This window comes from Salvia miltiorrhiza, chromosome 5 (genome assembly GCF_028751815.1).
Source record: "Salvia miltiorrhiza cultivar Shanhuang (shh) chromosome 5, IMPLAD_Smil_shh, whole genome shotgun sequence".
Classification (NCBI taxonomy): domain Eukaryota; kingdom Viridiplantae; phylum Streptophyta; class Magnoliopsida; order Lamiales; family Lamiaceae; genus Salvia; species Salvia miltiorrhiza.
The window spans coordinates 34,671,867-34,685,195 of NC_080391.1; the positions used below are offsets into that span (position 1 = coordinate 34,671,867).

Consider the following 13,329-nt stretch of genomic DNA (forward strand, 5'->3'; position numbering starts at 1 on the left):
GACAGCCCCAACATGGAATACATGCCATTAATAATGGGACGGAAGGAGTACTACTACCTTTAATTACCTCAAAACAAAATATTACGCTAATAAGTTATTCTATATATTTAATTATTTAATAATACTATCATCAATAAATCCTCGTAGCACTTGTCTTGATTAGAAACGTATTGAGATCATCACGTCACGTATGAATTTATAGAAGCGGCATTGTTTGGTTTAGCCGAAATGGACCAATTCCAACATTTATAAATGAAATGAAATGGGCATCACCTTCTTTGCCATTCACCAACCTCATCAAATTTATTAATACTATAATTAAATAAGAATTAAGACCAGCGAAAGAAACACAGCTTCCAGCGGTTTTTTCAATATTCATTTCTGATTTCTCTCTGTTTTTCCCTTCTCCACCTGAACATCTGTTGAGAGAGAGAGAGAGAGAGAGAGGAGAGGGAGGCAGGCAGTGATCTCCAGGGGGGAATGCTGTACTGTCGAATTCTGATCTAGATTACACAGTTCATTTCTTTTAATTTTACAAGAGACTGAAGCCGCCTTTATTCTTTCACCGTTTTCTAGGGAAAGGATCATTCTGTGTAAATTGGGAAAAATGTGGAAGGACGTAGGAACTCCAGCCGATTCTTACTATCAAGTGCGACCTGACTGCACTGATGTACCCGAAAGCAAGTTTAGAATCAAGGTTTGCTATTTGCTTCCTTTTTCTTTGTGTTTTGGTTTCAATCCAATCTGCAAATTTCTTTTTATATTTATTCAGTTTCTTATGAGTTTATGAAGTTCACGGTTGCTTGTTTAAGCTGTTCATTTTTTTTTTTTTTGGTTTATATGCTAATTCTGGAAATGATCGAAGAACTTTTCGCTCTCTCCTAAACCGAACGATCGGATAATATCTTTGATTTAGAATCTGCCTTTATTTCAATTTCGGACTGATTTGCAGATCTGGAGTTTGTATATGGTAACTCATGGACAGCTGAATTTGCTTTAGGTGGTATTGCATATGTTATGGCATGGAGTGGTTTTATAATGTTGCTTGAGAATTAAGTTAGGATGCATTGGTTTATGCTGTTTAACAGTAGCTAATGAACTTTGTTTTCATCTCAATTTATTTGGTGATGGATTTTAGAGTAATCCTTCAACAGGTTCAACCATTTTGACCAATGATAGTGCTGAATGCCTCATGATAATGTTACCCATGTTAAGTGAAATGTGTGAAAGATGTGTGCCTTCTCTTTACAATTTACATCAAACCTTTTTTATGTCATGAATGTATTGGGTTGTTAGAGTGCTGAACATGCTTATTCTTGTTGGTTGTTTTTGTTGTTGTTATCAAGAACCATATGAATTATGCACGATACTGGATGAGTAGGAGCTATCTCAAACTGCACGATATTCAGCAAGTAAAATATTAAAACTTTAGCATCAACCACCTTAATATTTCCGTGTTCAAGGTTTATGCAAATTTTTCTGAACTAACCAATATTAATCTGAGGCATTTGAATTTGATTTGTATGACTTGAATTAAAGGGATACTGTTCGTTTCAATACAAGGTTATGCAAATATTTCACAGTTAACCAAGAATAACATGAAGCATTTAAATTTGATGTTGCCATGACTTTAATAAAAGGGAAACAGTTTTTTTAATCGTGAAGGTGAAAGATTGAAGGGAGAATGTAAGAAAATGCAGTCTTTTGATCAGTTTGAATTGATGGTCTTATTAAGTTGTTCAGAAACTATGAAATGCCTTGTTGACCAGGGTGATTTTATGAAGAGTGTGATTGTCTCCTACTCTCCAATACTTTCTTCTCTTAAGCTCTTTGTTCTGTTGATATAGTGTGGTTCATGGGAATATATTGAGCATGTCAAGGATGCAAGGATATAGGAGTTAATATGCAGCTTCTTAATGTTTCATTTTCACATTTACATTTCCTTTTAACTCCTACTATATTTTCCATGTTTGGTTGTGATTCTCTACATGAATTAGGCTGGCAGAACTTTAAGTGCACGGAAATGGCATGCTGCTTTCTCTCCTGAAGGTTATCTAGATATTGGAAAAATTCTCAATCGAGTCCAGCGTGGGGTAAGCCTCTCTTTGGTTTCTCTTTACCGTTCAGTGTATTGAAACTGCTCATCTAGAAGTAGATACTTTTTTATTTACAATTTTCTTTGCAAGTTATTTGTTGCTAAATCGTGTTGTATGCGTATATATTTTCTTTCAAGTTCATAGCTCCCTTTTATATGCCCATAATGTTTCTCCTTTTAGCTGTTTGGGATTTTGTAGTTCCCATGAGGAAAATGTTAATTTACCAGGAGAGAATGTTTCTAGCCCTATGATTTGTTAGCTTTCTGTTATGTCTTAGTTTTATTTCTGAATTATCAAAATACCAGAATGTTATACTTATTGTGATTCCTTCCTGGTGAATTTTAAATAAAATTATGGTTTTGAAAGTAATTCTTTATTTTTATTTGACAAATAATAGGGTGTTCACCCATCAATTAGAGGTGAAGTTTGGGAATTCTTATTGGGATGTTATGATCCTAGCAGCACTTTTGAGGAAAGAGAGCAAATACGACAGCGTCGAAGGTACTTTTTTCCTTGCTAAAATGTTGGATTGATGTTTTCCTTTCATTGGAAGCCTGATATTCGACCACTCTGACCAAGTAAGCTTGGAGATGTAACCATTAGTGAATCAGTACTGCTGTTATGTATCTGTTGGTTAAGGGGTTGAACTGTATGCATATCTGTATTCAAATATGATGGCTTCATTTCTCTGTATGATATTTGAACATTGAGAACAGAACTCTCTACTTAATCAAGGTTTGTTATGAACTTCAGATGATACCCTGTCTTTCTTATAGTCAGTAGCTACGATCTTTTAGTTTCTTTTTATCTTTTTTGTTCTCTGCTTTATATGGGAGTGTTCCTTTTAATTAAAAGTTCAATACATCTAATGCTATTCACTATTGTACAGCAGCTTTAAAGAAGGCAATATTAAGGTTTGTGGGTGTTGCAAGAGAAACTTCATATGTTCTACCTATGCACTATTCTTCTGAAAACGAATGCTGCTCCTTTAAGAAAGAATAAAGCCTAACCCATAATTTTGCTACTGAAATCTCGCAAAACTTATTGGGAAGTTGCATAAGCCATACATTGAGCATTATTGGTTGCCTGTTTTATATTCTGTTGCTAGAGTTGGTAGACTACTCAAGAATTTTTCAGATAAACAAAAAATGTTAAGTTTGTACATGATTTCACTGTACATCATTTCAGAGTGAAATATGCATTGCTGAAAGAGGAGTGCCGTCAAATGTTTCCCTTGGTTGGGATGGGGAAATTTGTAACTGCGCCAATTATTACCGAAGATGGTGAACCTATACGGGAACCCATTGTACTCCAACAAATTGATCTTGAAGATGAACCTGCATCTCTTTCAACAGGGAATGGTACTAAAGGATACTCACTACTCAGTTGATCCCCGTATTATATAGCAAACTAAGAATTTACAAACTCTATTATTGCTGCAGATTAATTCTAATACCTTGATCTTGCATCTTGGCAGATGCTTCTAGTTCTGAAGTGCCGAAACTCTCAAATGGATGTGGTCCCATGGACAAGAAAGAAATCCAGTGGAAACTTACATTACATCAAATAGGTTGTTAGTTATAGATAAACGCATGCTTATCTTATTTTTCTTTTCTTTTTTTGTAACTCTCTGTTCCCTTTGCTTGGTGTACGCACAAAATTGTAAACTTGGAGTTGCATGTATGTTTGGGTGACCTTTACTTGGTATTTGAAATGGTTTAAGTGTTCATTGTAGGTCTTGATGTAGTCCGCACTGACCGAACACTAGTGTTTTATGAGAAGCAAAAGAATTTGTCAAAACTTTGGGATATCCTGGCTGTCTATTCCTGGTTTGACCCAGATATTGGGTACTGCCAAGGTGAGTCACAAGAGCTTATTTTATTCGTTGATGTTTGCTCACGTCGTTTGGTCTTTGATTTTAGTTTAATTGAAAACAAGATCACAAGGTGTTTGCAACACCATAGATTGTTACATCGCCTTCAACACAATTTGCTAATCCTTTGCATGATGCATAACTTTTAGCTCATGTGACAAAGCTCTTATTATATCAAATTATAAAAGAGGTCAGATATTGTTTTGGTTGGACTCCCAGAAGATAAATCCTCTTTTTTTTGTGTAACATAGGGATAACTGATTGAGCAGCATTACCCAACTAACGCAACTGTCGAACATTTCTTTTCTGCATGACATCTCAAATACCTTTAAACAATTTGATAGTGAATTTTGGATTGTCTCTTGAGTCCATGATGCTAAACAACCTATGGTCAGCCTTTCCTATACATGATTTGATCTGCTATCGAATTACAGGCTGGTGATGGTTATTTGTATATTGTGTCTACCTGCCACCCTAAATCCAAGCGTGTCAGAGAGTTAAATCAATAACATATTTATAACTGTGAGCAAGTGCTTGTTTCTAATATTATTTTGGAGCAGGTATGAGTGATCTTTGCTCGCCAATGATTATTCTTCTTGAGGATGAGGCGGATGCATTTTGGTGCTTTGAACGCTTAATGCGGAGACTGGTATCATCTTCTGTTCCTTTTAGTTTTCACCTTTGAAGCTTTCCTCTTTAACTTGTTGTCTTTATAAGCAAGAACCTTCTCCTAGTTGCAAGCTTGCTATTGGTTGTATGGAGCAATATGTTCCTAAGGATATTTTTGATGTTAAGGACATCTCCTTTTTTGCAACTGTAATGAGTGAGTGCGTAGGGATCCTATTTGTTCTCCTTGTCAAAGAATTTTGGAGGTCTTGAAAACAATGACCTATTTCTTTTAATCTCGCAAGTATCTTTTCAGCTTGTCTATTGTCTGAAAGATTTTCTGATTTCATAAGGCTTGACAGTATTTTTGTTACACAGTAGCAATTTATTAACAGCCTGTCTTCATTTCTCCCATGGTGTGCTGATGGAAACTTGTGACCTTAGGGAAACTGGCACATTAATGCATCATCCTTCTCTATATGTACTCTTCCACTGGTGCCTACCTGCTCAGTGTGTTCCCCAGAATATGAAGCTTTTAATCTCAAATGGCGATAGGTTCTTTAGATCTTCCGCTGAGATTTTAAAGTCCTAGTTTTCTACTACGAGAGATGCACCAACTCACACTGCTCCCATATTTCATTTAATTGTTCTTCTATGACTTTGAATCTACGGACATGTTTTTTATTTTGAGATGGCCTGAAGAAACATACCATTGAATTTTTTATTGATTTTATACTCTTTTGCTTACCATGTTTCAGTTGCTCATGGTATTTGTTGGTAATTGAAATTTTCTTTGAAGCGAGGAAATTTCAGATGCATTGGGAACTCTATAGGAGTGGAGGCACAACTTGGTAATCTAGCTTCCATAACACAAGTTATTGACCCTAAGCTTCATCACCACCTAGGTAAATCACATGAGCTGCTTGTGCTTCGTCTTTTCTTCAACCTTTTTACTGAGACTTTTGCAACATGAAGCTAAATACTTTTTGCTGCTTCTGGTACCAAATGTCAAACATCAAGTAATTATGGTACCATCCCGCATTGAAATGTTTGTTATGCTATCAACTGGGTGGCATTGGCATGAGTCTCTCTCTGCCTCTACTTTGCTTGCATCACTTCTTAGTTTTGCATTTTATGTTCCATCACAGAAGAAAGTACATCGTCTATTAATTTAAGTGTTGGTGTGCACTATAACTGATCACTTAGCACTATAAACAAGAAAATGAGGAGATGAAAAAAAAAAAAAAAAGCAATGCACAGACCTTTGGAAACACAGAAGGAAGCTTTTTAGGTGCCAAGAACTTCATTATAAAGGCTTTAGTACTTTTATGTCATTTATGCTATTGCTGTCATAAATTGGTTTTATGATGTATTTGTTCTCCTCTATGAATAAAGAAGGTAACTTATGATTATTCCTTTTAATTTTGAGAACAGAAACCCTGGGTGGCGCAGATTATTTGTTTGCCTTCCGAATGCTCATGGTTTTGTTTCGCCGAGAATTTTCATTTGGTGATTCATTATATCTTTGGGAGGTACGTCTCCATAACTTACTCATTTGTCTTTCTCTTGTGAACTTTGAAACTTAAGTGTTCATGATAATCTAATATTTAAATGTTCTTTCTGAAAATCCCAAAGTCGACATGCATTTTTTAAACTATCACATCCAGAGTGCCGTCATTGAAGATCACTATATTGAACTATTTGGACTAATTTAGCTTCTTTATGAAAAAATAAAAATGCAATTGGTAAAAAGAACTACTGCTTCATGAAAGAGATGACATTTAACATGCAAAAGACTTTTTAGCGGTTTTGTTGCGTCTTGGCTTTAAGTCTCCATCCTCTATCTTTGATCTTTCTGGTTTGTCTTGAGTGGGGTTGGGAGAATGTTGGTCAAGGTTTTTTAGGTTAGCATTTGAAAGTTACTACTCTGATGTATTCTTTAAGTTGGATATAATATATTACACTCGTATCACATGTTTTAAAATCTGTTTGCAGCTGTGCATTGTTTTGCAAGAGTAAGTTCTTAACTGTGGAAATATAATGGTCAGAGACTGAAGCTCCCTCATTTCTAGATCATGTTATCCACTGAATCACACTTATATGACGATACTGACTTCCTAATTAGTTGGTACCTTGGTTCATGAACTTATGTGGTGGGCCAGCCTAATTAATGCTGTATTGCTACTCACTTGTGCTATTCTCCTGATCATTTTAAAGTATATTTAGTCGGCTTATGCCCCTTTATATTTTGATTAAAAACCCGTTCCCCTTCAATTCGTTTACTCATTGATCCTTTGAACAGATGATGTGGGCCCTAGAGTATGACCCTGATTTAGTGTCCACGTATGAGGACGATGAACTAACCCAGGAAAATTCAGAGAGATCTAAAGGGAAGGCCAAGTCAAGACGGCAATGTGGAAAATTTGAAAGAGAAAACCTGAGGAATAGAGGCAAAAATGCTGCTGCACCTCTTCCTATTTCCGTTTTTCTAGTGGCCGGTGTCCTTAAGCATAAGAGTTCTAAGTTAACAGAAGCTCGGGGCTTAGATGATGTTATTAAGGTTAGATTGATTGGCCGCAAAGTCTCGTCGCACCATGGATTTTATTCTTAAATAAACGTACATATACATGAAATAAAATGAATGGAAATATTTCTGCAACTTCTCGGATGTGAGTTAGCTTATGATTATAAGTTCTGGTTTTCTGTTTTCTACTAGTCTTTACTGATTAATATATGTGATTTATGAGTTCTTATAACTTGTATTAATAATCTAGTTCTGACTTAAAAAAATACCGTTAAAAGGCAAAATACACTGCATGAATACATGAAATTATTAATAGACGCATTCCGGGATTCACTCTAAAATATCCGTATTGTATTTTCAGTAAATATTTCTACTGTTCTACACACTTTTGAAAATCAGTTTATATTTTTCATGGGTTAGGATGGGGATATTAGCTGTGAATGGCTCTACTTGAGTGATTTTTTCTTAGCTTCTTTATATTTAATGTTAATTTGATACACCAAGGGAGTGTTCAGTTTTGAGGATTAGCCTTGATAGATAAAAAATAGTAAGCTAATCCCTTGTTTATTAAGATGGATTGCAATTATGGGATATCCCAATGCTGTTGATAATTTCTATCATTTGTGCTAGTTTTGCTTGATTCATATCTTATTGAAGGGTGAGATTGGTGTAATCCTAATATTGAGGAAAAAAATAACTCAATCATTATCTTATTAATCATACAAAGTAAACGCCCCCAAGAGTTCAGTTTTGTTGCATATATTGTCTGCATTCTAGATGATACTGAGATGTCGCTTATCTTCTTCATTTGTACTTTCAGATACTTAATGACGTTACTGGTAGCCTGGATGCCAAAAAAGCTTGCACGAGTGCTATGAAACTTCACAAGAAATATCTGAAAAAGGTGTGTGATATAAACTTTAGAATATTTTTACCCTAATACTTTTGCCGTTCTTGCTTAGGAGGTGTTTGGCTAAGCTTACTTAGACATCTTATAAGCTCCAACATCTTATAATATATTTCAAGAACTTATAAGATGTAATGTTTCAAGAGCTTATAGTATTTGGATGATTGAGCTTACAAGCTAGAGAGAATTGTGAGTTAGAGAGAGAGAATCGTAGTTACAAAGAGAAAGAGAATTAGGAGGAGAGATGAAACAAAAATGGTATATGTTAAAATAACAAAACATAATAGGGTTATCTTTGTAAATTGACTGTTGAAAAAATATGGGAATGGTGAACTTATTTGTTTGGAGCTTATAAGTTGTTGGAGATTTTTTTTTAAATCTTATAAGATGTTTTAAGGAGCTTATAAGCTCAGCCAAGCACCCCCGTTAGTTGAATCAGTCATGGCACTGGAATTTAATTCCGGGTGTTGTTGTGTGTGCCTGTACTAGATAATGTTCCTCTGATTGCATCGTAGCTGGGTTTTCTTTGTCTTTCTAAGGGATGGCCTTTTCATGGCTGTCAAGTGTCAATAGGGAATTCAATAATAAAACCTGCTTTATAATTGAAACTATATAGACATTCACATTCTAGATTTAAGTCTTAAACAAACATGCCAATATGCCATAGCTCTGATAGATATTATTCACTATATCAAAAGCATTGCATAGCAAGTAGGAGTATTATGCTTTTCAGCAGCCAACTTTCATTATTATTGTTTCGTATTCCCTTCACCATTCTTGTAGCTGGAAATCTGAGTTTGTTGTTGTCCCCTCACTTTTTCATGGTATAATGTCCTTGTAGGCAAAACATGAGATTAGCCAGTGAAAATTGAAATCTTACGAGGTACGAGAAGCTCGGATTTTCTGAAATGTGAGAAGAACTTGGGTATACTCATTGTATCCTCAGGGAGCAAAGATGGCTTAGTACTGCTGTTGTGTGTGACACTATTAATTCTTTTGCAACTGGTAGGCGATATTCTTATATAGGTGTCAGTTGCTGGTCTGTAACTTAATATGTTTAATCAAATGATAGTTAAGATATAGAAAGCGCTAATTGTTTGTAAAAGAAAATAATTGACATCAATGAAAGAGCATCAAATTTTGAGCATAACAAGCAGCATAGTTTTGGTTGCAGAGAGTAGTTTTATTCTTGTAATCAAATTACATGTTCCGACTTTCAACCTTTTCATTTACACCCATCATTGATACATGCTCAAGAGCTAAGTAAAAACACCAAAGAACAAAGTGTTGGAAATTTGGTTTTAATACCAAACTGAAAATTAATTATTTAATTGAATATTTTTTATTTAATTAAAATAATTATTGGATGTTAATCTACGTCTCAAGTAGATGAACGTGGTATACTTGAAGTCTCAAAACCGATTTCTGGTGAGTGAGATTGTATGCCAAAGATTGGATGTTATGTAAGGAACACTTAAAAAGTGTTATTGTCCCACATTGAAAAATGAGGGGTTATTAGCATGTAAATACACGAACTTTTTATATTTTCTGAAATTTAACATGACTTTTATTTTTAGCCCACAAATACATGAACTTAGCATTTTTTCTGATTTTTGACATCAACAAGAAAGAATTCTAATTTACTATTAAAGTGAAGGCCGATATACCATGTCATTCACTTTCTAATCAAAATAATGAATCAAATTACACTATTCAAGTGCATATTTCGTTGTCCACGTCATGTATTTCGGCTTTCACCTCAACAATAAATAGAATTTTTTTCATGTCGATGTCAAAAATCAGAAAAAATTCTAAGTTCGTGTATTTGTGGCAGTGGACTATTTTTCCAAATGGGTCGAAGCTGAGGCCGTGAGCAAGATCGATGAAGTCACAGTGGAGCGCTTTATTTGGAGAAACATCTGTTGCAGATTCGGGGTACCGAGAATCATTGTATCTGATAACGGGACTCAGTTCACGGGGCAAAGGATCGCGGATTTCTGCGACCGAATGGATATTACACAGAGGTTTGTCTCAGTGGCTCATCCACAGGCAAATGGACAAGTGGAATTAGCTAACAGGTCCATATGTAAGGGAATCAAGAAGAGGCTAACTCAGAGCAGAGGGAAGTGGGTAGAAGAGCTGGACACCGTCCTCTGGGCTCATCGAACCAGTCCGAAAACGGCGACAGGGGAGGCACCATTCACGCTGGTGTATGGATCCAATGCGGTGATACCAGCAGAGGCACGACTAGAATCATACCGGATTACCACGTATGACACTGAGCACAATGAGGAACTCCGCCGAGCAGAGCTGGACTTGGTGGAGGCACAGAGGGAGGAAGCCCGTGTCAGAGCGGCCAAGTACAAAGGCATCATCAAAGCGGGATATGACAAACGGGTCAGAGTGAGGAAATTGTCGAAGGGAGATTTGGTTCTCAAGCGAGCTGATGCATTAAAGGCGGTGGGTAAGTTCGAAGCCAATTGGGAAGGGCCATACATCGTCACAGAGGTTTTGGGAGGCGGTGCGTACATATTGTCGGATTCAGACGGCAGAGCTCTACCCAGACCATGGAATATAAACACACTCAAAAAGTTCTATGTATAACTGCTTCTTAGCAGGAGTAATCACTTGTAGACCGGATACTCTTTTTCCCCACAGGGGTTTTAACGAGGTCCGGGGCCATAATATCAATAAAACAGATATGTGGTTCTAGGGAATTCCCTGGTGTTGTGTTTGTTTATTTTAATTCCTGTTTTCTTACATTACATATGCTACCTAACATGTTCGTGCAGAGCACTGCACATGTCACCAGAGGGGGGGAGTAGGGTGTATACCCATAATCCTCAATTTTTAAAAATTCAAAATACAAACTGCTTCTTAGCAGGACAAGGGAGAAATAAATACAAAAACTGCTTCTTAGCAGGTCAAAGGGAAAACAAGCATCAGGGATGGACGTCTCTTCTTCCATGATCCAACGCTCCGAGTTCTTCTTCGTGGCTGGGACACGCTCACCTCTCAGATCTACTTCAACTCCACTTTGTGTCTGCAGAATACCAAGAAAAACAACAAGTCAAAATGCCAAAAAGAAATAATACAGAGGAGGAACAAACCAAAGGCCAGATCTGAGGAACCAACGCACAGATCCGGAAACCCAACGCCTAGATCTGGGAAATCAACGTCTAGATCTGAGAAGCCTGGTTATAAAACACTCAAGCAAGGGAACTCCACTCGTTACAACCACAAAGTTAGAGATCTACACCAGAAGTACAGGGGAAAAGGCGGAGCCCTCAGGGATGTGAGTGTTTAGAGGGGAAATTCCCTTACTTGAGTGCCTTACAACCGATCTAGGGAGGCAAAATATCAACAGATCCAGGGTTTGAAGGATCGGAAGAGGATATATATAGAGGCGATACTGGGCTTAAGAAATGGGCTAAGGGGTAATGGGCCCGCATGAGCTTATGGGCCGGAGAAGGGAGTAAGAAATAATTGGGCCAACATGTTCATAACAGAGTATTGCACATGTCACCAGAGGGGGGAGTAGGGTGTATACCCGTAGGTCCCAATTTTTAAATTCAAAAATGGCTTCTCAGCAAGACTAGGGCAAACCAGAGGAATTACGCTCCACCAGAGCAGAGGGGTCATGCTCAACCAGAACAGAGGGTGTTCTTTCAATCGTAAGCCGCGAAAGTTGGTTGTGCCGCCCGGGCCTTCCATGCTCCGCGCAGAGATAGCACTTAATCATAAGCCGCGAAAGTTGGTTGCACCCCCCGGGTTTTCCATGCTCCGCGCAGAGGTTGCTTTAACCGTAAGCCACGAAAGTTGGTCACACCCCCCGGGTTTTCCATGCTCCGTGCAGGGTGTTCCTGTCAATCGTAAGCCGCGAAAGTTGGTTGTGCCGCCCGGGCCCTCCATGCTCCGCGCAGAGATAGCACTTAATCATAAGCCGCGAAAGTTGGTTGCACCCCCCGGGTTTTCCATGCTCCGCGCAGAGGTTGCTTTAACCGTAAGCCACGAAAGCTGGTCGCACCCCCCGGGTCTTCCACGCTCCGTGCAGGGTGTTCTTTCAATCGTAAGCCGCGAAAGTTGGTTGTGCCGCCCGGGCCTTCCATGCTCCGCGCAGAGATAGCACTTAATCATAAGCCGCGAAAGTTGGTTGCACCCCCCGGGTTTTCCATGCTCCGCGCAGAGGTTGCTTTAACCGTAAGCCACGAAAGCTGGTCGCACCCCCCGGGTCTTCCACGCTCCGTGCAGGGTGTTCTTTCAATCGTAAGCCGCGAAAGTTGGTTGTGCCGCCCGGGCCTTCCATGCTCCGCGCAGAGATAGCACTTAATCATAAGCCGCGAAAGTTGGTTGCACCCCCCGGGTTTTCCATGCTCCGCGCAGAGGTTGCTTTAACCGTAAGCCACGAAAGTTGGTCACACCCCCCGGGTTTTCCATGCTCCGTGCAGGGTGTTCCCGTCAATCGTAAGCCGCGAAAGTTGGTTGTGCCGCCCGGGCCCTCCATGCTCCGCGCAGAGATAGCACTTAATCATAAGCCGCGAAAGTTGGTTGCACCCCCCGGGTTTTCCATGCTCCGCGCAGAGGTTGCTTTAACCGTAAGCCACGAAAGCTGGTCGCACCCCCTGGGTTTTCCACGCTCCGTGCAGGGTGTTCCTGTCAATCGTAAGCCGCGAAAGTTGGTTGTGCCGCCCGGGCCCTCCATGCTCCGCGCAGAGATAACACTTAATCATAAGCCGCGAAAGTTGGTTGCACCCCCCGGGTTTTCCATGCTCCGCGCAGAGGTTGCTTTAACCGTAAGCCACGAAAGCTGGTCGCACCCCCCGGGTCTTCCACGGTCCGTGCAGGGTGTTCTTTCAATCGTAAGCCGCGAAAGTTGGTTGTGCCGCCCGGGCCTTCCATGCTCCGCGCAGAGAGTTACTATTTAATCGTAAGCCGTGAAAGTTGGTCGTGCCACCCGGGCCTTCCATGCTCCACGCAGAGGGTCACTATTTAATCGTAAGCCGCGAAAGTTGGTTGCACCCTCCGGGTCTTCCATGCTCCGCGCAGAGTGCTCAAACTTGAATGGGAAGCAGCTTGGATGGGAAGCAGCGCGGATGGGAAGCAGCTTGGATGGGAAGCACGAAATCGCCAGCAAAGAAAGCAACCAAATCCTCGTCAGAGGAGACGGTGAAATCCTTTCCAGAGGAATCAACCAAATCCTCGTCAGAGGAGGCGGTGAAATCCTTTCCAGAGGAATCAACCAAATCCTCATCAGAGGAAGCGGTGAAATCCTTTCCAGAAGAATCAACCAAACCCTCGTCAGAGGAGGCGGTGAAATCCTTTC

At 39.3% G+C, this 13,329-nt stretch overlaps 1 protein-coding gene across 2 annotated transcripts; it reads left to right on the plus strand.

The window, feature by feature from the left end:
* Nucleotides 1-222: 222 nt before the first annotated feature.
* Nucleotides 223-9,159, plus strand: LOC130986961 (uncharacterized). Of its 2 annotated transcripts, XM_057910512.1 has the most exons (13): nt 223-485; nt 577-697; nt 1,998-2,093; nt 2,494-2,597; nt 3,285-3,457; nt 3,574-3,666; nt 3,832-3,954; nt 4,530-4,618; nt 5,375-5,480; nt 6,010-6,107; nt 6,878-7,135; nt 7,920-8,003; nt 8,848-9,159. In XM_057910512.1, exons 1-13 carry the CDS (start codon nt 481-483, stop codon nt 8,869-8,871), a joined length of 1,374 nt encoding a protein of 457 aa, XP_057766495.1. In that variant the 5' UTR covers nt 223-480; the 3' UTR covers nt 8,872-9,159. The 2 variants fall into 2 exon arrangements, with proteins under 2 accessions (XP_057766495.1, XP_057766496.1); XM_057910513.1 differs by lacking the exon at nt 6,878-7,135 and having other exon boundaries at nt 231-485.
* Nucleotides 9,160-13,329: the final 4,170 nt, after the last annotated feature.